The 27,538-nt window shown below is 36.6% G+C and overlaps 1 protein-coding gene across 6 annotated transcripts; it reads right to left on the bottom strand.

Moving 5' to 3' along the window:
- Positions 1–414: 414 nt before the first annotated feature.
- MPP4 (MAGUK p55 scaffold protein 4) lies at positions 415–27,446 on the bottom strand. 6 transcript variants are annotated; one of them, XM_072041108.1, is made up of 22 exons: positions 24,939–27,446; positions 21,187–21,302; positions 19,224–19,345; positions 18,203–18,280; positions 17,608–17,688; positions 16,934–17,065; positions 16,151–16,232; positions 15,183–15,268; positions 14,636–14,707; positions 13,992–14,188; positions 12,784–12,848; positions 12,007–12,024; positions 10,963–11,001; positions 9,947–9,967; positions 8,694–8,708; positions 7,508–7,549; positions 6,469–6,639; positions 5,398–5,478; positions 4,383–4,476; positions 3,457–3,565; positions 1,675–1,809; positions 415–843 (listed from the first exon to the last, which is right to left on the bottom strand). In XM_072041108.1, exons 1-22 carry the CDS (start codon positions 24,980–24,982, stop codon positions 652–654), a joined length of 1,992 nt encoding a protein of 663 aa, XP_071897209.1. In that variant the 5' UTR covers positions 24,983–27,446; the 3' UTR covers positions 415–651. The 6 variants fall into 6 exon arrangements, with proteins under 6 accessions (XP_071897209.1, XP_071897204.1, XP_071897205.1 ...); XM_072041103.1 differs by lacking the exons at positions 7,508–7,549; positions 8,694–8,708; positions 9,947–9,967 and adding an exon at positions 2,475–2,543; XM_072041104.1 differs by lacking the exons at positions 7,508–7,549; positions 8,694–8,708; positions 9,947–9,967 and adding an exon at positions 2,475–2,543 and having other exon boundaries at positions 19,224–19,321.
- Between the last annotated feature and the right edge of the window lie 92 nt (positions 27,447–27,538).

The raw sequence follows: 27,538 nt of genomic DNA, 5'->3' as shown, positions 1-27,538 counted from the left end.
GTGAAGAGATGGTGCTGCTTTAGATTAAAGCAAGAAGTGAAAAGGGGCTTCAGAGTCTGCGTCCTTCTTTAACAAATCTATATTGTAGCAGTTTTTACTCACTTGAGGTGATGGGATAGAAGAAAAATACTACATGTACTATGAGGATAACTGGTGTTTCTACAGCCACTTTTCTTGTGGCTGAGACCATGATGCTCCTGTCTTAAGAAGTAAACATGACAAGTAGCAAACATACCTTTATAAATAATACTCTTTGCTCAAATAGATCCTGCTAAGAAAAAATATATTCTGGACCAAGTAAGATTTCCAGCATGTACAAGTATCACAGGACCAGGGTGACCCTAATAAAAAAAAGCAAGGAAAGGATTTTTTGATTTCTGTATAGTTTTTGAATGAGTAAATTATGTGAATACATGCAACAAAATATATTTTCCTTTATTCTTGTAATTGAAAGCTCACAGTATTTCCTTTTTCGTACAAAAATGGACTCAACTATAACACAGTATGATTATATCTCCTGCAGCAGCTTCTTTCCTAATCCTCTTCCAAATCCCTTGCATACAAAGATAAATTCTGACAATCCTGACATTAGGATTATTCGTGAAGTAAAACATAAGCTGTAATCTTTATGAAGCTGCCTGCCACTGAGAATTATGGCTGAGTATCTGAGCATATCCACATTGCAGGGACCCACTGGGGCTCATCTTGTGCACGATGGACTGCAGATAGCAGCTGCGCAGATGCTTCTTGTAAATTGTCATTCACAATCACTTGATCAAAAAACTGACCAAACTGATCTTCCATTTTCTTAGCAGAATCCTCCATCTCCTGTAAATCTTCTTCCTGTGACATACAATAAATGCATAAAGCTCTAGTATCATTTAAACATATTGGCATGACATCTGCAGAACTTGAGCCACATAAACAAGAGGCTCTGAGCCTCTGAAACACAGTCAATTGCCATATCTTTCCCAATGAATTCTCATGTTCCAGCATGTTCCATTTGCTCCCCAAAGCACCATGTTCTAACATTTTATTTCCCCAACTTTCATGTTTCTTCATCATTGCAATTATGATTTATTTCCATATACAGTTATACACGTTCTCCAGTATTTTAAGATCCTAAACTGGATTATTTTCATGGAAACAGTGGTAATAAATGCACTAGACACATTGTAAATACAAGCTATACATTTCCTACAAGCAGGATTTGTGTTTTATCTAAAGAACTCACTGTGGAATTGATATAAATACTGTAATACACTACACAGCATTACTATATATAACACACCAATACATTAAATATTTAAAACAAAAAATTTGATTAAATCACTGAAATGAAGTACATTCTATCTACACAATTCAATGCAAACAGTAAATGTGTTGAGTCGTCTTGTTAAAAGGCAGTTAGTTAAAACAAAAAATACACCAAATAGTCTCCTTGTTTAAAGGTGTTTGATGCGAATGCCTCAATACCCTACATAGAAATTACAACCCCTCTACTTCAAAGAAAATTTAGAGGAAAAAAAGACAAATAAAATGACAAAAAGAACTTAGATTTGATCCTCAAGACACTTTTTTTTTTTTTAAAGAAAGATGTTACCTAGTAACATAGTAGAATGCATTATGTTCTGAAGTGTAGTAAATTGGGTCTCTTCAATTTCCAAATCTCACCTTGAATTTCATGTTCACGTAATAATCTGTAATGATCCTGGCATTTTTACGAGTTTGCCTCATGCAGCTTATGCTGGATGGCTTGATGAATATAATATAGGGCTTCAGTTCATGAGTCCGGGCTATCTGGATGCCCTGCAAATTAAGAATAAAAAGAAGTTAAAGTATTTCAAGTGTATTCATCCCATCTTTATTCCCATAAAAAGCCAATTGTTTACAACGCACTATTATCTCCAGACCTAGCAGTAATCTTTTCCACGAACACCTACTTTAAAATGACCTCACTAATAATCCCCGGAGCAGACATTACTAAGCAAGTATAGCATACTGGTCGTTTAATTCTGATTGGTAACCTTATTAGGAGATGCTTTCAATGCCAGTGTCTGGTCGTTGTCATTAACAAATCAACAACATTAAAGAGGAATCTTTTTTTTTCCCTTTAAAATACTGGGTAGCTACCTTTAGAAAAGTACACCTTTACTCCATCAAAGAAAATATACTGCTTTTGGTAATCTCTGTGCTGTGTAACATTCCCTGATGTTAGCAAGTATTTTTAAACTACTCTACTGCAAAGCATTGGAAGGAACTGAAATAAAGAAAAAGATAGAAGAAAATAAAAACTGCAGCAATTGCAGCATGTAAAGGTGGCCAACCTGTCAGATTTAAAATACAAGTAGGCAAGTACACAGTAATTCTCCTACCTCCCAGCAGTTACTAAAGAACATTTATGTGCCATTGCTCCATATCCTTACTAAATATTGCCCCAAAGTGACACCCTAAAAACTGATAGTGGCACATACGTTCAAGCAACAAGATGACTTCTCTCCCTTCTCCTCCCTCTTGTTTACGGGAACTGCAGCAGAAGAAACCTATGGACAGTTTAAGAGTCAAAATGAAGACTGAAGTGAGGCCTCACCTGCCCCTATAGCCATTTGGATTTTGAATAATACCCCCAACAGGTGATGTAACTTAACTTTTATTTAGAATAACACAAACTACTGCTAACCTAAGGCTCTGACTAGCTCTGTGTAAGTAGAGGGAAGTTTCTAGGAATGCGTGAGTTGTGGTTATCTCTTTACGTTCAGTTATAAGTGATGCTCAAACCCTGCAGCCTAAACAGCTACTAAGTACTAACATAACAGATAAGTTTAAAGCTGTGTCCAGCAAAATCCTACGAGTCTTATGCCCCTTCTCAAACAGCTAACATCTGCAAACCGTGGACCTTAGATTAATTGTAGTCTACAGAGCAAGCATTCCCTTTAAGTTCTTGTAGAGCTATTTGGTTACACAGACCAGCAGCTTACTTACAGCTGTTAAGTTACTTCTAAAGAGAAAGAAATGCACGATAAAATTCCCTATTTTTGCTTGATTAAGTTGTTGCTTTTGCTCAAGGGTGTTTGGAGATTGCTAATGGAAGGACAAAACTCTTAACTAACAGGCCTTGGAGAAACAGGAAATACCATGCAAGAGCTTCCACATGAATGAATAATCCTTGCTGTAATGAAAACTTTTCTGCATCACTCCAAATGATAATGCAGCTGTTGACTCAGAAACAAATTAACAAGAGAATTAGGCAGATCTATATGTACCTGTTACTGTAGTATTTTTCCCCACCACTAAGACCCATGCAAAGAATGATCTACTATTAGTAAGCACCACAAGCTAACATGAAACACAAGACAAAGCATCTAACAGTGTTCAAGTAGCTCAAGGGTGTATATAAAATTATTTTTTTCTTCCAGGAGATACCAGTTGTAGATTCCCTGCCCCTTTACAACTCACCTGTGGTTCTAAATCTATTACACAGATCTTCCCTTCATCAAGGACTGTTCGCACTGCATCAACACTGGTACCATACAGGTAGCCTTTGTATTCTCCATATTCCAGCATCCTGCAACAGTGGCGAGGAAGAAGGAAAATGACAGAGTGCTTGAGTCTCAAGAAGGTTCTATTTAAGGTTACAACGTTCAGATCTAATCCACTGATCAAGAATGAATCATGATAAAAATGTAAGGAACATTGCTGAACAACCTCCACCCTTTTTCTTGCTTGCTACACGGGGCACAAAATCAGGACTATTACAACTAATCTGAACATCTCAAAGCACGCATTTTTCTACTTATTTTGCTATTATAAATGATGTGTTCAGAGGTTGAGATTCTAGTATAGAAGGTTTTACAATGGGTATAGTACTAATAACTTCATAAATGGGAAGATCTCAAAGCACTTTGCACAGCTAAAGCACTGTAGCTTCTGGTGCTAAGTTGGTCTGTTTTAGTATAGAGACCATTGAAGCATACAACAGAGCAGACAGTTCTGAAAGTTTGGCCCTTACAGTTCAGGTTCTTATATGAAGATGTTGTAACTGCAAAGGTTCTGCAGTGGAAATGTATGTAAGGAACACGCCTTTGGTTTTAGAAGGCAGCCCAGTTTTCAGAAGGGCTCGACTCTTAACTTAAAAATGACATCATATGAGCTTGGAAATAGAGATCACACTTTAAGAAGGACTCCAAGATTCCTTATAGAGGAGCTGATTTGCAACTGCATGAAGAGTTTTTGAGACAATGGGCTCAAGTAATTTGACCTAAATTTGCACCAAAGATACAGCAAGCATACAGAGGAGCCCATACCCAAGCCCTAACTACAAAAACGTCTTTCCTTGGATTTATTGTAGTTTAAATAATAAGAGTGTAATTTATCTTAGTTACCTGTGGCTGTACACCATGTTTTCAAAAGTTTCTTTTGATACATAGTGATATTCACGACCATTCATTTCATAACTCTTCTGAACACGAGTGGTATCTGGAAATAGAGATGGGATGGAAATCAATTGCAAGTAAGTTCTTGTAATATTGTAAGTGAAAATGTGACACCCTTCTTGAAGACATATAACAATATTTACACAAGTAATAAAATTACTTTTTTTCATGTTTTAGTCCAGAGTAAAAGCATTGTCTTACTACTGGCTGCCCAGTAGGAAGTGCTTGAATGGGAGGAGAGTGTTTTAATCTGAGTATCAGCAACTCAAACCAAGAACTTCTTTTGAACTGGTATGCACAATTGCTTTTCCTCCTGAGGTAAAGTTAACTCAAGTTCATTCTGAAACATTCTGCAAGCCTTCCCACATTTACAGTTTACTTGTTTTTTAGATCCTAAGCATAATAGAATTCCTAAATTTTCTATGAGATTCAGATTCATATATTGCATGATTGGTTTTCCAAATGAAGAACAAAATAACCACAAGTAGAGACTGTTTCTATGATTATATCAGAAATTAAGCTGTGTAAGTCTCATTCAAGACCAGAATACTAATAAGGAAAGCTGCAAAGCCTATTAAGCACCAACTTCAGATGCCTTCATTCTCATATCCAGTCACTTGAATACTAAGAACTTACATAGTCCACAGCCTAAGAAATATTCTGATTTCTTAATCTAGAAAAGCTAATGTAATGATTAAACAAAACCAAACAGATTTACTGCTATGTAAAGTTCAATGGTTTCATGAGCTGAAACTTGGAAATATCTTTGGCTGATTTGCAAAATGAAGAGGAAGTATTTTAAACTACTTAAATCCTTATAAAACCAAGCAACTCTGACTTGCAGTAAAAATCAACCATGCAGCAAAGAGTGTATGCATACCCAACAACAAGAGATAGGTACCTGACATTTCCTAATCACCACTTTTGAAAGGGGGTGGGGGAGAAGAGGAAGAATGCTACATACGAGGTACAGCACTTTGAAACTCTCGTGGGTTACTTGAGATAAGCCTTCGCCGAAGCTCATTCACACCCACTCCTGCAGGACCTGAAGAGTTGAAAAAAACACCTAATATTACTGACAGAGGCACCTTTGGCATGCACAACTCTCATTTTCCAACACATTTACCAATTCACTTGTATGGGCAACATGATAAACTCATGTTTTTAGTAAACAATGACCTACCACCAGAATAGAAATCAGATAGCTACTTTTGTTGCTGGATTTCTTCACAAGTAATCACTCCACAGTTTAATCCTGTGGATTGCAAGTTCCTGAAAAATGTACCAGAAGCAACTGAACCATCTTGATGGATCATGGCACAAATCACTTCCCAGCAATAGTCACTCCCATGAGGCAACTCAGCAATACCATTTTAAAGTAAAATATTATCAAAACTTCTGGACTTTACTAAATCTGCTTCATTAGGAACGCAGAACAATGCAGAAAAACAGATTTCTTTCAGTCACTATGAGTAAAGACTACTTAGAGACTGCAGCCTGTTTAATACAATGTTTACTATAGCAAATGTTATTAAAGGCATTGTTTTCTAGCTTTCCCTTCCACCCATGACTGAGATTTTTCCAGTCAAGACTTTTCAAACATTCTTCTTTGTACTGCCATATCCATGTATTTTTAATTATGGTTGTGGAAATGCCTCCATGTTTCCCTAGCGAATTACACGTTTTCTCATTGCTTTTTTGTATCAGTACCAACTGAATAATAAGACTAAATCACTTGTCTAATAAAATGCATTTTTAACAAAAATGCATGACTACTGCTGAAGACTTCTATTAAAAAAAAAAGAAAAAACATTCACTGTCTCAAGGAAACATGATGTATACATTAGACTTTAAAATCAACAGTGAGGTCAAGTTTCAAACAATCGTTTTGAAATGTTGCTTTCAGAGCTACCTACACAGTAGCCACTACCTGTTGCAATCAGGAGCAGGAAATCTCAATGGATTCTGACCAGGACAGTTTCCTCGCCTCCATTACAGGCTGTGAAATTAGCATCAGAAAGTAATTACAGCTTACCCACTAGTACAATTAGCCTGTTCCGGTCTGCTGGATGCCGCTGGTACCTAACCACCTCCTCATAAGGAGCTGCAAGAGCGCTGTAACAGCTGCTGGGGCACCGAGCATAGCATGACTGCTGGTTGTTCCAGGATTTCCTGCGACACAGGCGCATACTTCTGCGGAATCCAGCTGTAAGGAACAAAGGTATCAGCACCCAAAACTACAACTGAAATGCAAGCAGCTAGTTCTGTAGCCTAGAATGTCTTCTTCTAAGCTAAACATATGATGCATTTTTGAGGTGTTTCCTTAAACATTCGTTTGACTGCTGTACCTAGTGTATCAACTTGATACACTGAGCATACTCTGAGCATTAGAAGACAGCTAGAAATGAGGTCAAGTCTCATTGAAAGCTACCCAAAAATTAGCCCAGAATTAAAGACCCCAAAAAGACATCCAAAACAAGCCCAATGAGAAGTTTATAGCTGTATAAAGCATCGCTAGGAACAGACCAATTGTGCATTTTTTTTTGGTGGCGGTGCTTGGTTTTTATTTGAAGGTGTAGCTGTAACACTCTGCTAAAAAGCTCTGGAATATTTTTTTCCGCCTACAGAATGAATCTCGGTATTTTACAGATCACTGTGGTTTAGTAACAAGGACAAGTTTGTTGCTTCATCTTACCATCCAGTTCTGAAAGCCTCACTTTTAGGTCTACTTTTTTAATGAAAGCACTCAATTATTCTTGATTTATGACAGACAATAGAACATTATGCTCTAATATAGAGAATCTTGAAATAAGCCAAGTCTAGCAGCCAGTCAAATAAAATGGTGATGACCAGGTCTCAGTGGAAATCTGATGTGGAGAAGCTCAAATGGAGAAAACAAGTACTAGTATAAGGGAAATGACTTCCTGAGGTCTGGAAAACAGAGCAAGTAGAATTCAATTCAGTAAGTCTTTAGGTGAAGTGAAGAAACTTGAAGAAATTTGACTGAAGCTTCACACAAACATTTAATCTAAATCAAGCCCCAAACACCTTACTTATCTTCAGTTACTGCATACCAATAAAGACTCGTTGACCAAATTCACCAAATTCTTCCTCTTCTACAATAAGAAAAAATTCTCATGAAAGAAAAAGAAGACTGAAAGTTTAAGAGCTAAATGGCTAGCAATTATTTCTGATCCCACATGAAAAGTGTTGCAGTAAACAAACTAGTACTATGATTAATCTAATTTTAAAAGCAGAATACTCCATAATATGAAATATTCAAATGTGACCAATATTTCTATAAGAGAGAAAGTTAGCTTACAAATTCATATTGTTTCTAAGTTAGATGTGAAACTTGGTGTTTTATTTGTTCTATTTCTAAGATATTTAGATACCAGACAATGTTTCTAAATACTTCAAGTACAACAAGAACTCTGCATAATTTAAACTTCACAGATTAAACCTAGCTTAGAAGAATTCTTTAGTTATAATGTTAAAATAACCAATAATTCAACAGCTTAAAACAAGAAATAAAAAATAAATACGCAAGTCAATTTCTCTGCCCAATAGCATATTTGGAAAATGCAATACACATCTGCTTAGATCATTCAGGTAGAATGAAAACAATTTTTTTAATCATCTTTATCTGTACCTCAATATCACAGAAAAATCTGTTTCTTCTCATTTCTTTTGCCCCTATTTTCACGATGTTTCTTGTAATAATGTAACGAATTTGGTGAGTCTTCTAAATCTCTACATGCACTTTAAAGTGAAATTTCTTCTACAAAGCTCAAAAATATGAATTTCCCAGTAGATCGATGCTCTAACAGTTTAGAAGCAATTTTATTAATGTGATTTGAAGGCACTTAAAAATGGTGATGGTGTTCACATTTCTCTTCAAAAAGGAGTCTGAATTTTCCCTAATTGTGCATTTAGTTATCCAAGCTGTGTATTGCCTTTATTTAGGCCTTGCTAAATCAAGAATGAGATACAGAAGACATAAGCATAGGCCTTTTTTTTTTTTTTTTTAACCTTCATTTATTTTGAGCTACTATTCACATCTTTTTTTTTTGAGGACTTCTGCTTTATCTACCCTCTGTTCTATGGTATGGAGTACAGCACGGAGTCCTACAGTGAACAAGCAAATCAGGTATCAGCTATCGTAAGTGGAGTGTAGTTCCTGGTAATGCAATAAGCTCTGTTAAATTCTAAAAGCCTACTGCTTACAGGAAATAGGGAGGAAAGAAAAGTTAGTGTTACCTTCTTTAAGCTCCTCTGAGCGTTCAAACAAAAGACAGACATAGAACAATTAGTAAAGACTGTTTCCTCAAAAATAAGATGAAAGAAACCAACCAGCATGACCCAAAGCTTTTTGGAACTTTGGGGAAAGGGTATTGCAGGCTTTAAATCCAAAAAGCACCCAAGGAAGCATGAATATTCAGTTCCCAAAAGACATTCAGCTACAGCACCTACTTCAGTAATCGTACTTGCAAAATATCTCACAAAGGTGTCCAGCTACTTGTTAAAGTAAAATGAAGGATAGAAAATATTTGTGATTTTATTCCTCTGTCTACACACAGCAGAGAGCTGACTCAGCAGTGAGTGCTGAATAGGATTTGCAAGTGTAATCCCCAAATGCAATTATCACTAATGTCCTAGTCTGAAAACAAAAAAAACGTCTTGTAGACCTGCTGGTTCTGTGTTAAAAGCTTTGGGCACTGCTTAAGAGGTGGAAGAAAGCCATCTGTGATAGGAGAAAATCCTACTGGCAAGTCAAATGGAGATTAGCAGCAGGAAAAGTAAGGTGGAATCACATTTTGTCCACAAGATTGCCAAATATCTCAAACAAGAAGTTTAGCAGTAGCAGATTTATTTTAGTGGAAAACTTATTTATTTCAGAAGATTTAGGTTTTGCAGATCTCTGAATATGCAGTATATGCAGCTTTTCCCTACAAGGACCAGCTTCATTAAAAAACACCACAGATTGACTGTCTTATCTTATGCATACAGCATTAATTTCATAGAAGCATTTTGTTGATTGTGTGCATGTTTGGTATGCAAGAAACAATTCAGAACAGCTTTCTTCTCTACCACATCAACAGCTCCCTACAGACACTGTGGAGTCAGGCCTTCTGTCACACTCAAATCCCATTATCCTTTCTGACATCAATGCAGCCCCTGCTGTCGCAGCTTGCACAGGTATAACTAATTAAGATTTGATGTATGTATCTGTTACTGATGCATAAGAAACACAATTGCATTGCCTCTGTAGAATAACAGAATAAAAACTGTACTGTAAGGTAATCTGAGAGGAAGAAAAGACTAAAGCCAACAGGATTTTACAGAATGGCCTTTAAAGCCAAAATGGCTTTTAAAACTAGAATAGTATTCTTGTTTTTTCCATCTGTTTGTTTTTTGTTGTTGCTGTTAATTTTAATCCACTTGCATTTCTGTGGACACACTTCTCACAGCAAAACAATAGCCAGGAATTCTGTTAGGTCAGAGGAACTTACCAGACTCAAATGTTTCTTCATCTTTTTAGAAATCCAGAGAGCAAAGATATTAAAAAATTATTAAAAAATAAGTATTTTCCTCCCATAGAACTTCATAATCAGAAATTAATTTTTCAGGTTCCTATCAGTCTGTCTCAAACACAGTTTTCCTCACTTCCTTCTACAATGAGGTGGCTAAAGTGCAGCTTGCCATTCCTGAATTAACTGTCTGGTCTCTCTCCACAGTCTGTCTTCTGGAAATCTGTTTAGAAACCGAAAACATTTGTTCTCCAATAGCGTAACACACAGTAAGTGGATGGGTGTAGGAATCTGAGGACTCTTCATACAGAGTCTGTGTTGTGTTGTTTTTTTTGTGCGTGTGTGTGACTGCAAATCCACGGTACCTACTTCCATGTGAAGCAGACATTTTCATATCCCCTGCACAACACCAAAGGGGACTCAGGCTCATCTGAGCCTACAGTTAAAGATGTGACAGTGACCGCATCCTTACCCTCCAGTTAAGGATTTGAGGGGACTGAGGCCGCTATGTTCAAGGCATGCTATATGAGCTATGCCACTTTATGTAAATAGTACTTGCTCCCTAAATAACTATTCTTGCTTGGTTCCTAAAACTGTACTTGCTCGGTTCCTAAAACTGTATTCACCTCAGATCACACCCTGTACAATCAATTGTGTGGGTACTCAAAGATTACAATAATATCTAGCATGAAATCTAGAACAGACAAAAATTATGGTAACATTACACAGCCCAAACCTGAATCAAACAAGCTGGACCTCAGATATGTTTTTTGAGTGGTCCCTCATTTCAGCACAACACCTCACTGTAAACAATCATTCACAGTATACCAGAAGTGCAGAAAGCCCATTTTAATACACTATCATGTTTCCAAAGTAAAAAATAAATTCTACAACTAAGTTCACTTTAAGAATGATTCTCTTTACCTGGGAAACAAAATCACACTTTGACTAGCTACTACTTTGAAGTAAACAGAATCATCTCAAGTGAATTCAGTTACCTGTTTCCACGCACTTCTCATCAATCTGCATGTCATCTTCTGCAGATCAACACAAGAAAAAAAAGTTATATGAATCAGAAAAAAATGTGGAGGAAACAAAATTCTTACAGATCTTACAAGACTGAACTCAGACATCAGGAAGATATAAAGCTCAGATCAGTTTTAGACATCTTGATGGACTTCAAGCACTGCAAATCCAACATCATCACCTTTAGTGAGCAAAAGACTGCTCTTAAACCAGTGCTTTGAAGCATTTATGACCAAGAAGTGAACATTTATTTTGAATTGTTTTCGCAGTAGTAGGATGTTTAACATGTCTGTTGCTCTCTTCACCCTATAGAAATCTTTTTATTAAATATTACCATGACAGAACAATTTCCACTCTATTCTCTCTGATAGTCTGTGTGCACATTTTTCTAGTATGTTTTGCTCAAGAAAATGGTTTTGTTTGGTTGATCTGTAGTTATTTTCACATGGAAAAAGAAAGAAAATATCAATTCAGCTCCCTCTCCATGCCCAGACTGCATCAATTCATGTCCCTGAAATCTAATGTCAGGTTTGGTCAATCTCATGGGTTCACAATACTGTACTGTGTGGGTATTCTTTTCTTGTATGCCCCTGCAGACAGGCCCAGCAGCAGCGTGTCTGTCAACCATATTCCTCCAGTCCCAATAAACTACTATCTCCATCCTAAGCATTTGCCCAAAGGTATCCTTTATAGAAATACTCTTGGAGTTGCTCAGGTGAGCTGCTGAACACTGGGGAGAGAAGTGGGGAAAGCAGTTCTTTCCTTGAAGAACCCCATCCAAAACCTCAGTTACCTACTAGATAACGCACAGCTTAATTTTCCACTATTAGAAAATGTAGACTTCTACTATTTCAAGCAAACAGAAGACTTACACACAAAACAGGAACTAAGCAAATGCATGCAAAAGAAACTCAAACTGCCTTGCTTCTGGCAACTTTTCAAGAAAGTTAAAAAAAAAAATAGCTATGTTGATTCTAGGTACAGACATGCAATGTAGCCCAGGCACCATCTCCTACCTTCTTCCACAGTGCTTACTGCCCAGTGTATCATATCCATTGAAGCAGTTAAAATGCAATAAAATTATTGTGAAAGAGCTCTAAAAGTAATCAGTGTGATAAGAATCCTACGCAATGAAGAGCACAATCTAACAGTTATCACAACAGGAAAAATTATAATTTTATGCAAGTAAAAAGAAATAGTGGAAGAAGTGGTGAGAAAAAACAGGATGAACATTCTTTGTTGGGGAGTAAGTAGAAATTTACAGAAAGTTTAATTATCATTGGCATGGGATAATGTTTCTGGATTGTCACCACAAGTACACCCAGAGGTGGTATAGCTTATCTTACACTGAGGAAAAAAAAGTTCTATCTTTCTCTCAATACTGTTATATCAAAGAAATATTCTAAACATACTGCAAAGCATCTTCCAGTGCAGAACTGTTATATGTGTCTCTGGAAAGTCACTAGGCTAGTACCTTTGTCATTTCAGACTTCCTCACACCCAATTCTATAGGCACAGAGAGCTCTAGCTCTTACATATTTTAAGAGGAACTTAATTCTTTGCTTCTCTCAGACATGTCCCAAATACACTGGAGATGACCACCAGCACCAGTCCTCCATGTAATCTATCATTTAGTAGGTATTTTCAAGGGAATACTTTAAACGCCCTTCTGAAGTGGTGTTTAAACAACGTCTTTTAATTAAACCAAATTTGCATGAGCTTATATTTCAGTATTCTGGGAACTAGAAACAAGAATTCTTCCTACTCTGCCATTCAAATAACGTTTTACTCACACATTGATGATTTGAGACAGAGGTGGGGCTGGAAAGGCTGAGACCACCAGAATTCTCGCTGCTTCCTGCAAAGAAACAAATTTAGCAGTTAAAAAAAAGAAATAATTTGTCCACAAGGGCATTATGCTCCAATCAGATTCACTGACTATGTATAATATCAATCAGTACAGACCTGGTAGAAGACGCGAAGAACGGAAATATTAAGTGTTTTAGCCCATTGCAGAGCACTCAAAAATAGCAGACAACCATCTAAAGGCAATTTACAAATCAGCAGCCCCAAAGTATTTTTGGCTAACATGTCAGGGCAGACACATTAGCCATACTGTTCTACAGACTTGTAGAAATTATAAGATAGCCTTCTGCTTCCAGCCTCAATCACAGCCCAGTGAGATTTCAACTTCAATTATAAAAACTGCAGACATTTATATGTAGCATAAATCAAAGCTTATCATATGGCCCTGCTTGAGCAAGGGGGTTGGACAACATGACCTCCAGAGGTCCCTTCAACCTTAACTACTCTGCAATTCTGTGATCAGAAGGCCTTGCATGGCCTTGTATTTTCCTGAGGGTAACATAGATGGGAGATGGTAAGAGGATCAAACAAGCGTGCTACAGCAGTTTAACTTCTGTTTACAGTGGATGCTTTCAGAAACAGAAGGGTATTTATGCAGAAAACAAGCAAGGAATCCTTGTTTCTCCTCAAGCATTCCCTCCCCCCCTCCAATCTCCTTTTCACCTATCATATGAGTTTTGACCAACGCTGAAGAAGTTACTCATGCCTCAATTCTTTTTGTTTGTTTTTTTAATTTTGAAGATAAAATTATGCTCCCATACCATATATTTTAATATCCCACACTACTCCCCACAGCTTTTTTATTTTAAATCATTAATGATGGTCCTAAATAGTCAGGGCCCTTAATTTCCATTCAACTTTCAGATGCTATGCTCCACTAGACAGCTTTGCAACTGACAAAAAGACTATGCGACTGCTGTGGACTTCATAGACTTGGATTTCAGATGGAACAGGTATTTTCAAAAGCATGTTCTCACACAGATACTCTTAACGAAGGAGCAAGAGACCAGTAAAACGAAGGATGCTTTCCATACCACCAGATCCTACTGCTATGACTGGTAAAAGTTTTAGTAGCAAAAGCTGAATAACTGGATTATTTTTGGACTGGAAACCAGAAAAATTAAGGCTTCTTTACCTTTTAAGAAGATGATTTGAAGGTATAAGTCCAGCACAGGCACTGAGATCTGAAACTTTCCTGGCCTGCCACCAGAGAGCATCATTCTGGTCCACAATCTGAAGTATTTCACCCTTCTTAAAAGGCAAACCTGCATCAGCACACGGTATGGCAGGATCTTGCAATGGACAGTAATCTGCCATTGCTCGCACATATAGCTGGCAAACAAACAAACAAAAAAAACCACAAGATACAAACTGAGCTTTAAAATCACAAAGCCAGGTATGACTGCTACTTAAGTCAATTAATGACGAAGACATGTTCAAAAAAAAAATCAAGCACTAATTCCTATCTACAGAACACTGGGGGAAAGGAGGGCAAGCAAAGAAGCATTGTAAATCATGAAAATTCACCTCTACCCTCTAGATGACTCCAAAAATGTCTTTACCTTTAACACAATTATATTTCAGCTTACTATATAAACTGTTTCAGGAACAGCATATTGACATCAGATGAGAGGCAGCCACTAAGGCAAGTAACTCTTTAAGGACTGTGGCAAACTTGTAAAGAATACCATGTCTTTACATACCAGGGCACCACATCCCTATGCAGATACTATTGTTGCAACTGCTTACATTAACGACCTGAAAAAAAGTGCAACTTACTGTTGTTTGGTTGCTGACAGGACGATCAGAAACTGGAATCAGCTTGAACATAATTGTTCCCTGAGACAAGGCCTAAATGATTAAAGAAAAGTATAAAATATAGTATGACTGGTATTCAACATAACCAATTTCATCAGCACAAACTTAACACTGCATGGCTTTGAGGTTACTATATAACATCTATATTGCAGCTGGAATCAGGCAGACTGAGTTAATATGACACCACAATTTTTATTTATTTTTTTAAAGTAGAATCAAGAAGGAAACTTAAAAATCCTGAATAATCTTTTTTTAATACACCTGTTGTTTCTATGTTGTTTCATACATGTGGTGTTTTTTCATACATGTGTTGTTTCTTTCAGCCTGAATTTGCACACATTCTGATTTCACAAGCAGCTGTGAATTTCATCCACAGCAAGGAAACAACCTGAATTTTCTGTTATAAATTTCACAGTAGGTAAGGGAGGTGGAGGTCGCAGACAGGTAGGGAAGAAGAACAGCATATGGTTACTCCCCAAGTAGAAAAAATTCAAAATAGATTAAATACCAGAATATTAATAACTTGCTCAGGCTCAAGTCCTTCAACAGGAACTCCATTTACTTCCACTAGTTTGTCTCCAGCGTACAACAACCCTATAAGGAAAAAGGGATGAAAGAAACATTTTAATATAGCTTTATTTCCTAAAATAATTTCTGAACATCTTCCATCTAAACCCATTACACTAATAAATCATGAAACTTGGAAACAGACCTTTAGAAACTCCTTATCATTTGGGTGCAGAGGGGTACCTTGGGACCCCTTTAAGTCTTTTATGAAGTCTCCATGTTGTTTACTTTTACTGAATAATTAATGTCAATTATAACAACTCAAATATTTACCCAGCTAGAAACACAGTCAACTATTGCCTACCATTTCTATGCAGAGAAGAAAACAGAAGCCAGACAATACCAACAGAAATATTATGATTGCAATTCAGTTTTGTTTCCAACATTTTACATTTTAGTTCCATTTCCAAAGGAACATGGAAAACATGCAATTCTAGGATGACTAAGTAGTAATGTTTCCAAGGAAATGCCATTAAGTTTGCTTAGCAACTAATGCTACCAAAATGTTTAGTTGACTAGTGTAAAGAAGTATTACTACATATTCCTCAGAGCCCTTTATCTTATGGAAGGATATATCTGTAGTCTGTGATTTTATTTCTCCATTAGGGAATGAGCTGCCAATATTCATATTACATCACAGTTTTGGTTATTAACAATCAATTTCATGACAGATTTATGTATTCTTTCTGCCATCATCTCGAGAATGAAAAGCTGTATTTGTACCTCAACTCTCAAAATGTATCATGTTCATATGAAAATGAAATCAGAATGAAACTCACTGCAACATATCACTGTTTACACAGTGCTGTCCAGTGTACGCAAGATAAATTGTAGAAGCAAAGCTATTTATTTCAAAAAAATCTTATTTCAAGTTTCATTTTGTATTATCTTGCTTCAAATTATACATACCACTTCTGTCTGCTAGCCCACCATTGATCACACGGGCAACTGTTATGTCACCTGTTATCTCATGGCGCTTAATGGTGGCACCCTGGCAAACAGAAAAAAACACTGTTTGATCACTGAAGAATCTGCAAGTTTCCTTTCAAATCACAAGCCTGATCTCCTTTGCAATGACAAAAAGGCATTGAAAGATGCACCTTTTAAACACAACACACAGATCTAGCAAGAACATATCAGTAGTAGTACTATTGCATTGTACTAAGTCCTTCAACATCCTCTGCTCCCATCATGCTAAAATAACCTTGATGACCTACTCTGAGACATCTTTATCTCAAACATTATACCTCTATTTTCCTAAAGCAGATTAGTCAAACTATACAATGTTTTCAGCCTATAAGCGCAAATGAACCTTTCTGACTTCTTCCTCCTTTCCTTTTTTTTTCCTTCTTTCCTATTTTGACCAACAGAATAGCTCTTGGTCCTATTTGCATTTTGAATTTTCCAAGATAAAAACATCTGCCAAATGTTCAGACCCTGACTGGACAAGGCTCTGAGAACAACAAGCTCTACTTGTGCCTGCATTAATCAGGAAGAGTTAGATGGTCTCCTAATGCACTTTCCAACCTCAATTCTTGTGATTCTCTGATTCTGTACCAACTAGACAAGTATGCACACAATCTCTGTTACATTCCTAGGGAAAAAAAAAACAACGCAACAATATGCATGTGATGCATTATGCAATACTTGAGTAAGATAAAGTAATTTGACAGACATCAGAAAACTGCCTACCAGAGGTTGGTTGTTTTTCACTAAGCAGACAATCCTCATGGCTTCCTCATTTTCAGGTATGTTGTCTGGCAGTGGTGGAAGTGTTGGTTCAAAATCTTTCTGGGCCACAGTATCATGAGCAGATAGCATGGCCTGTTACAAAAAAAAAAAACATATCAAACAAAGATCAGACAATAGAATAGATTTTTAACTGTGATAGGTCAGGAAACAGAAATCAGAGACTAAGTTCTCAAGTAGACATAAGTCCCTCTCACACCTTGACGACAACTTCTTTCCACTTGGAAATTTAAACTGTGAAAGAAAGTTTTAAGAACAGTTCCTCTCTTTACTTCCCCTAGAAAACTTACAAAGGATGAAACATTTCTATTTGGAGCTCTAGGGTAAGAACACAAGTTACACGCCACATAAAATTTGCTTTTATAGGTCTGTATCAACTGCTCAGAATTTAACTTTGTAAGAAACATCTCTCTCAAATGTAGTCACTAATAAAATGCAGCACACTGCAGCTGGTGCTTCAGATACAGTCCTCATCTTTATTCTCAACTAGGTTAGCTCATAACTAGGAAACTAAGCCTCTTCTGGGTCCTTTGCCAGTCTCCAGCTGTCCATCTGTTTCCATTCCCATTCCAGATACCTCTATGAGACAACTCTTTCTTTTCTTAAGCAGCACTTGCCCTTAAGTGTGGAGCTCGCAGTAGTCGTCTTAGCTCTTTGATCTCTCCAGACTGAGGGGCTTCACGCAGCAACTCTACCACCTGATAACATAAGAGAATAAGCACAGAGACTGGTTATGGAGGACAATAAAGTATTTTAAGATCTGCATATTACATGACTAAAGAGCATACACATACAATGCTCTAGAATCAGACCATATTACCATAGTTGCACATTACTCAGGCAGGCATAGTTTAGTTCAGGCACAGTGCCATGTGCTCTAAATTAGCTTTTTATATGCTTTAACTGATATCATCATTAGTGTCAGTATCTCCACTTGGTCATTAACTCTCAGTAATTCAGAAATTTAGTAGTTAATTATTAATTAGAAAAAATACAAAAATACACTTGTCAGGGCTCATGCAGTCTAGCAATGACAGCTGTATTTATTTCTTATCCCACTCAACACAGGGACAGTTACTAACTGTTGAACATATGGAGAGAGAATCTTTCTAGTTTATATAGTGTACTCACACCTGAGACTAAATAAATATTAAACATTGTTATTTGTTATTTGCAGCTAAGTAAAACAATACACTGTGTACATAGTCTTACCTCACGATTCAGTGCACGCGCCTGCAGTGTGACAGGCATGGGCCTTTTTCCAAGGTAGTTTTGGAGGCATTCGTAGATCTGTTGCATGCCATGATAGACAAGACAAGGCAATAATGACATGATCTGTTCTCTTGACTATATAGATACATACACAACATGCAAAGGACAATACTGCATTTCCAGGAGTTTCTCAACACAACTAGAGCCACAGAGCTTGTGATCTCAATCTTTAATATCTAAGGGATCTGGAATTGATTCTATAATTAATGGTCCTTCCATATTATCATCCAGCTAGCCAGTTATGCTGCAGTTTTTAATTTTCCAATGAGAAAGTCTGATTACACAGGACAGTGGCATGACAGCATCAATTCTTTGAGTTGTGGCTTACTTTCTTTCCCAAGTTGTGGGGCCTGATTAACAAAGTAAAATTTAACTTAAAATAAATTGCAGTATTTAGAACTGCCATACAAGCATTATTACCCATTGCATTTTTTTCTTCTTTAAAATGTAAGGATTTTTAAAAGCCTTGTTAGAACAAAATTTGTATAGAATTTGTCTTATAAAGAGATACTGCTGTTTCAGACAGAAACACCTCCAAAATTCTGCTCTGTAACAATGTACAATGTTCAACTGAACACGAGATCAGCATGGCCAAAACCAAACTGTATGATTTCAAACATCCATGCCAAGAGATGGGATACAAAGCCAGAGATTTAAGAGCACAAAAAGACAGCTGAACAGTGCTGTGCTCAGCCTGTGTTTCCACACCCACAGCCTTGGTACAGACATGTCAAGTGATGACTTTAGTGTTTAGGACACTATAAAAGAGAAAACTTTTTTTTAATCCTGAAAGCAAAAGTGGTTTTGTTCACCTTGACTGCTGCTGTTAGTCCCAAGATTAGGATTGGCAGCAGTTAGTGTAATTAAATTTTTATTGTTCAGACATGGCAAAATAAAATAGCTATTCCCTAGATACCACTTTCCAAGAAACCTTCACCTTCATAGCTGAATATTATTTTACCTTTAAAAGTGCTTGCAGCCAGTGAGATCTGAGCAGGTCATATAACATGCCAACACCATTGACATCTCTTTTACAGAGCAAATTCAGTTCTTGTAGCACTAGGGTCAGAATATGAGACAAACCTGAGTCCAAGAAACAGAAAATTGCAACACATTTCAGTACAAATAGATCAAGCAAAGCCAACCAGTGACCCAGACCTCCGAAAAGCAACTTGCCTCAGCTTATACTTCCAAGAAATATATACTGATTTTCTGTTTGCTCTACTTGTTCCTTGCAATCAACTCTGTTGCATAAGAGATTTTTTTTCTATTATGTTATTCATTAGGGTTAGGTCAATACCAACAATTTTAAAGTTACCTGTGAGAAAAAACACATGGGGAATCCCTTACGTATTGGAAGTCTGAGTTCAAACTCAGATCTCCTACTGAGAAGAGGCAGGCATAAAAAATTGCCTTGTTCATTTTATAGGTTTTTCTTTTAGATGACCCACTGTTCAAGCCAGGGACCACATCCTTCTGCATGTTTGAGAAGTACAGACATTCTGGAGGACATCACTAATAAAATATGTCATCCCATTAAATATATACTGCTGTCAGACACTCAGAACACTTCCCAGGAAACGGGAAGAGCTGTTCTTACTGTTCAAAAGTAGTATTTGGTCTGTCAGGAACAGTATTCTGGTACAGTGGGGAGGGTGGGAAGACAGCGTTCTTCTAAAATCTCAAGGAACTGAAGGTAAGAGGTGACAAATAGATCAGATTTTATACAAAATCAGGTCTAGATACAGAACAGATTTTAGTGAGTGCATGGAATTTACTTTAACCTCAGCAATAAGATTAACTAGAAGCTTTACCTTTTTTTTTTTTTTTTTTATAAAAAAGCAACATTAAACATAGCATGTTTTAACAAGCAATACTGTAATACAGGAAAGATGTTGAAATAGAGGCTACTAGCATCTTGGTTTTAATTAATCAAAATAAAAGTATTTCTTAAAACTACAGCTCATCCAACAGACTTAAATAACCAAGTACTCTCTGATGCACGTAGCATAATCAGCTGCCATTATCCAGTCACCACAGCAAACCTGAACATAGAAACCAGCTCTTTTCTACTTATTTCTCTCCTGAGAACAATTTTTACAGCCACTGACAGTTGTTCCCTTTATCAACTCTAGACTGTGTGATGCTACCAACACTTGCGTTGGATCTGTCTTCAAATTTAGCTCCATTATGCAAGAATGTATACAGGTACTTCCTTGCTAAGTTTCTGCAGATAGGACTTCTACCTCTATCATTAGGCAGAACTGTTGAATATCCAAACTCTGAAGCCTGGGAAAGTACCTCATTATCAATTATCTGTTTCTGGAAAGCAGACATCTAACACTTAAATAATGATTAAGATCCATGAACTCTGTGAACCCTGACTGGAAGCTCCATAGGCAAATATCTCCCACAACACAGTTAACTTTAAAAAGATTCCTTTCTATAGGTATTTCCTAATGCCTAGTAGAATGTTAGTTTTGGTTGAAATACTTTAAGACCTTTTTCCTTATTACTGGTTACCTCTATTTGACAAGTTGCACCACCTAAACATCTCCAAGAATGCTATCCCTATACAAAGTGGTCAAATAGACCAGTGCATTAAATATAGAAGCACAAATCTTTGAAATACAGACAGTCATTTCCTTCAGCAAAAAAAACTCTTGCAGTTATTAGTAACTCTTGATACAGCTGCAGAGACCCTTGACTTCATAAGCCAGAAACAAATGCCAGGTATTCTTCTCTGACACTATAAATTAACTGCCTACCACCATTACAGATTAAGAATCATTCCCACTATTAGGTAATAAAATTTCTAGATATGTTCATCTCTCTCATGACTCATGTGAGAGTCACATGTACACAGAATAAAACTTTTAGCCAGTTTTCTTTCTCCTGGAAAAAGATGCAAGAGTTGTACGTACCATTATCTTGACTGCAGACTTCTGGCACCTCCATCTTCTTCATTCCAGAAGATTCCATCCACTTGTTTAGAGTGCAGCATTCACACCAAGTAGGTTTCACAAAGATAGATGCTGAACTATGGAAAAGAGTATGTTCATATCGGAAAACCATCAGGTATTTTAAATTGATAAGGAAGTAGAAGAGTGGGGACAACCATTCTTATTTCAAGGGCACAACTGATTGCAAGCACAAACTAAAGGCATGTGCCCCAAGTGTTAATTCAGTTACCCACTAGCAACCAAAACAAGACAACTGCAAACCTACCGTTTTACTTCTTGGAATTGCCATTATTATAGACTACTTAATGCAGCAAGCTAAACTGTTCTGTGTATCTTTTGTCCCCCAGCTTTAAGTGCACTACCATAGAAAGTTATCTTTTTTTCCCTATACACAATACAAAATGCTTTACACAGCTTTGAAAAGAATCATATTCAAAGCAAAATTAAATATAATTATTCTAATTGATACAATATTAAAATGTAAGGATTCTGCGAGTTTCTATTGAATTGTCATTGAGCAAAGGTACAGTTTTGTAAAGAAGGGAACCCTGTTTCAATAACTTAAAATTTAAGGTCTTTGGAAGTATTTGTTTCACAAAGATTTCATATTTTCCTTTTTATTACCTCAAACTTCTGTGACAACCTATCACTATACCATAATGGGTCCTTAGACCAGAAGTGGAAGAAGGTCTCCAGTTTGTTTCTAACAAAGCAGTAAGAGACTGTGTTAAAATAAGAGTTCTTAGAATTCTCTGAAGTTGCATGAAATATGGAAATTAACCAGATAACACATTTTCTGGCATTCACACAGTCCTGTCCTGATTGATTTCTCTGGAATTGTAAAATATGGTGCATTTCTACATCAATGCATCAAGAATCCGCATACAAGAGATTTATATTAATTCATCATCTTCATTACATCTTAGCTGATCCAACTTCAAATCACGCTTGAAATTATTCAAATCAAGTTTGGAGATATTGTCATGATTGCCATTACTGTAGGATTACTTGTGAAGGGCTAAATATTTGAACTGGTCACTTGAGAAGATTCAGAGTACAAGTTGAACTGTAACATGAGTTAACTGAGTACCCCAGCCAACAGCAAACAGCAGTGTGACACCATGCACAGTATAATGCCTTACCAAAATCTGTTAAACATATGATAGCTTATCTCCCAGATTAGTAAACCATAAAGGCAGTCATTTCCCTCTAAATTGTTCTGTGGAAAGAAAATATCAAAAGGTACAAACAGGAAATGCCTTATCTTGATCTGCTTATAAAAGCAGAAGGCATTACTGTCACTTTTACTGCAGTTCTTAATACTTATTTTCAGATCATGTTTACTCTCTCCAGTTAAATCACAAAACTGCTTTCAAAAGGCAGAAGAAATGAAGAGAGACACACACACATACCCCTGCCATGAAAATCAAGAGATAACTATTCAAACATTTTATTACTGAGTATTGGCTATTCATTACAACCTACCTCCATAGGATGCTCCATTATATATTTCACTGAGATTCTAATACGAAAGATTTTTACAATTATATCTTCTTTCAAAAGACCAACAAAATATTGTATGATCCTTCCCCAGTTTCCCCAGTATCCAATGCAACATTCCAGTGCTACACTGCATAATCATTTTTCCATTGAGAAAGATTTGTTTTTTTCATATTTTACAAATGTAACATTGAATCCTCCTACCACATATCCATTGGGAACTGTGTTCTAATTTATTTCCCCCCCCCAATAGTCTGAGTTCTGTTCCTTTAAGGGTTTGCCTTCCCCTTTGTTAAGCTTTGTTAAATCCATCATTAGGCAGATCAGCTAAGCAGACCATATAAACCTAGCCATGAATACCTGTTTCTTAATTACAGAAGACATTAGGAGTAGGGAAGAAACTTTACTGTGGGATGGTTTAGACAAGAAAAGAGGAGTCCCTGCATTGTAAAATACATTCAAGGATTCATGGAACCCTGTTTTTTTTACTGAATATCAGCAATATGGAAACACAAATAACCCTCAGCTTGGTTGCTCTGTCCCATGTTTTTGGGAGGGAAGAGTCCACAGCTACAGATCCAGTTGTAGAAGTATTTACAAAGCCAATCTGTGAGTTACATCCTGAAAGGAAGCTTCTTCTGACAGCTTATCCTGTAAACTGCATTTCAGAAGCCTCATTTCCTATTATTACTACTCATTCCAAAGCATCTCTTGCTTTTATAACTAGTTACTTAAATCTGAAAAAACATAAAGATAGACATTTCTAACATTTGTTGGTTACCATGTACAATGGCTGCTTGCTTTTCTTTATCAAGTCCAATAGACACCCAACAGCATACTCCTAATTCAAAATCCTGATTAGTTTTGTGATAAAGGATGTTTGAAGACCAAAAAAAGAGCACGTCCAAACATTTCAGACATGCTATATAGAGATAGTTCTGATCTATGTTTTATTTTGCATATTGAAATCCCAGATTTAAAAGTCAGACATACATATACCCTTCTCACAAAAACAAAGATCACCACCCCTTCACAGATCACCAGAGGGGGAGCTGCAAATACATACGGAAAGACACGAAAGACAAGAGATCTCTGAAAGCTTATTGATAGAACTAGTCAAAAGACAGAGTGTAACACCAGAACAGACAAGCAAAAAAAGTCAACTAAACTTAAGACTCCTGATTAACACTGAAAACTGAGTATTTTTCTTGGTGATAATTAGTGTGAATATAGACCAGCTTTGTTCAACTAGTGTTGCTTACCAAATAAGCATGTCACCATATTGACAGTCACCAATGATGTATTCTCTTGCAAAAAGAGAAGTTTTGCAGAAAGAACCCCTCCAGTCTTCGGAATACCTTAAGTTACCACTTAGTCTTACAAGCCAGATCATGTTTATGATTTCTTCTTAGCTTGAATAGATCTTGCACAGCACAATGAGTCAAAATGGGAAAGAACTAAACCAAAGAAAAGTTATCCTGTACCTGTCAAAGAAAGAATATCCTACAACCTTCTACTTGGCAGTTATTCAATTATTTTTTTTTTATGAGATTAATTTCGGTTTGTTTAGGAGTTTTAGACACACTGTTTTCAAGGTTGACCTCAGATTTCCAAGGAAAACTAAGAAAGCTACTGAATGTTGACTGATTGCCTTTGGGTGAAAGCCTTGGATATAGCTATCAGAAAGTAGCTAGGGTTAACAAACTAAGCTAGCAATCCTTCCTTTTTTACACTACAGTGTTTATGCTCACATTGACAGAATAAGCACTTAAACATCAAAATCTGTCATGTTTTTAACAATGCATCTCACCTCATTCATAAAGCAGTAGCTGTTTCATATTTTCACATAACAGGAAAGCAGCTTCCAACTGTGAAGTCTGGTTTAAGCAGCAGTCAGGAGCAACAGACGATGAATAAGTCATTACCAGAAGAGAAAATGAAAAATGTCTGGCTTATTTGAACTTCCTTAGGAAAAGGTCTACCGAATTGCTAGCTTCTAGGAAAAACTAGCTAAGACTACCACTTGTGCTTTCATTCCTTGAGATATCTACACAGACTGTAAGGCCAAAGCTCATGGTCTTCTCATTCCAGGGATCCTAATAAATTAGATATAATTTCTTGTTAAAAGGCTTACCTGACTATCTACCAGACAGCATTCACACATACTGCATGCAGTTACAGAAGCTCATCAAAAAAAAGACATAGCTCTTTACCTGTTATTAGGGAAAGAACTGGTTGTCCATAATGAGTGCACCATGGTTTGAAGAGTCTAAAGGAATCATGTTACCCCATGCCTATAAAAATCAATTATCCCAAATTTCAGCTACAGGGCCTACTCCCTTCAGCAGAAATGAAATTCATTGAAACTAATATCACACAGTCTAGAAGGTCTTACTGATACAAGATTAGAGCTTTTTAATTTTTAACTAAAAAAAAAACAAGCTAAGACATGAGTAGAATAATACACTTATTTTAAGCGAAGACTGAGATACATTCTTTGAAACCATTTATGCCTATTTTGACCCAAAAACCATTACTACAAGTTTGAGGTAACCCAGGTTAGAAAGCAGACACGAGCATGAATTTTTTTCAGAAGTCACTCTGAGATTTAGATAATCACACCAACATACATAAGGTTGCTGATGGCACAAAAAATGCCATTACTCTTTTGTAATCAGATATATCCGATGATATGATTCCAGATGTATCTGACGATATGAGTCATCCTGCCTCCCTCCAAAACAAAAGCATATAGCTCCACTGGTGAAGCCATTATCTTGTTTACACGGGGGTAACGCCACCAAAGTATTGCCTCCTAAAGCAAAAGCACATTCAGAGAATACATGAGTGCAGCAAACTGCAGTCATGTGAGGGAGGCAGCTTTACTTCCAGCTTCTCGTTGCCAACAGCCCAGTCTTACCAAACAGAAAACTGACAAGATCAGTACATTGATATTAAATCAGTTCAAGTGTATAAGGCAAGGTAGTTCAAAGAAAGGACTTCACAGTCTTTTTTTTTTTTCTACAGTATCTCTCACCATACAAGAGATTGTTCTTTGAAGTGCTTCTGAAACAACAAGAGCAGCTCCGAAGTGAAGCTATGTCCAACAAAATTAGTCAATGTATAGCACCTAGCATTCAAGTCAGATTATTTGGTAAAAGATTAGGAGTAAAAAAGAAATCTCTTTTTAGTTCCCACTCTCCATTCATACACATTTAGCTAATGGTAACTAAAAGCTATCACAAGTTTAATTAGCTTTGCTGTAGCTATGAGGAGAATCTAACTTCAAAATTGCATGCGGGAAATTTATCGTACAGTACAATGGTTTCAGTACAGAACATTTTCTTACCTGTAAATACAGCAGATCACACCATGTCCTGCTCATGTAGAATTTCCAGAGGGAAAGAATATTTGTTGGATGTTAGTAAAGCAAGTATCCTCACTGCCCTGGCTAATCTACAGACATCCCCTCCTTTTTAATCCGCAGAAACCTAACCTTAGAACTACTCATTACCAGGGAGAAGAGAACAAATCCCCTTAACCCTTCTCTTGCAGAAAAAGCCTACTTTGTCTCACATAAGAGGTTTCTTATTTGCAGCAACTTTCCTAGTCAATAGGACACCTAGCTCTTAAGGTCTGTCTTCACTTACTGTGCCTGTAATTACAACAAGAACGTGTAATATTGTAACCTTGATCTTCTGTTGCTCATTACAGAATTTCTGTTGCAGCAGAAGAAATATCCAAATTTCAGTTTAAGAAAATTTAAAAGAAAAATATGAGGAAAAAATGAATTATCATGAAGTAACAGAGATTGAAGTCCTGCAGGTTAACTCTTTTTTTCGTTAGCTACAGAAATACACAGAGCTGCTTTGTACTCGTTTCCTAATGCATCACAGCCCACATAGGCTGTAAATTGGAATCTGTGTCAGAAGCACATTTAATCCTAGGATTCTCTTCATCTAATAACTAAACTATACATCAGAAATACCAAGAACATCCAGCCCAGACTGTCTGCTTTATATTTATGAGCAAGCTAAATTCATATGTGATATCACTACTTGTTCTAAGAGATTATGTATACAGATAGAACAAGTAGATATATTTTGTTTTTTAACCCCTTACTTTGTAACGTTCAAAGTGAATGAAGTTGAACATTTGAAGTTGTTATGTATTTGTAGCTATACCTCTTCTTGAAAGGCAGGAAAGAGAATGGAAAAAAACAACCTCTTATCTCCAGTTACATTCTTGGTTTAAAGAAGAGAAGCAGTATAGGTGTAAGGTCATATGAAAAAAGCTTTTCACATGGCAAAGCTTATAATAAAATCCTTTCTTATTCTGAAGACAAGTAACACTGATGCTGAACAGTTACAGTGAGAAAAAAAATCTGATTTAGAAAAAAAATCTGATTTTAATCATTTGCACTCTTACAAAAGGTGAAATAAATCATGAATCCATCTTTGCAGATTAAAATTATTGCCATGGGTTTACTCAGCTGTTTAGCATAGCTCCTTATTCAGGAGCAATTCCGCTCCTGCTGTTTTCTGTTAAATATTTTGTACGTTTTGTTCAACAGATGAGTGCATGGAAAGATACCTAGCACAAAAGATTAAGTGTTAGAATTCCTGGCTTACACTTCATTATACTCTCCTCTGCTAGTTGCATTTTTTTTTTCCAAACTTTTTATAGGTTGTCTTTCATGCACGTTATTACTTATCTCTCACCATATTATTCAGTATAATTGAAAACGTGAAGAGGTCTGTCATCTCTATATTCTGTTGCAAATATGAGAAGTATAGCAATAGATTTAGGTACC

Source organism: Anas platyrhynchos, chromosome 7 (assembly GCF_047663525.1).
Source record: "Anas platyrhynchos isolate ZD024472 breed Pekin duck chromosome 7, IASCAAS_PekinDuck_T2T, whole genome shotgun sequence".
In the NCBI taxonomy this organism is placed as follows: Eukaryota; Metazoa; Chordata; class Aves; order Anseriformes; family Anatidae; genus Anas; species Anas platyrhynchos.
Note: the sequence above shows the minus strand (reverse complement) of the source record. Positions and strands in the feature narration are given on the sequence as shown.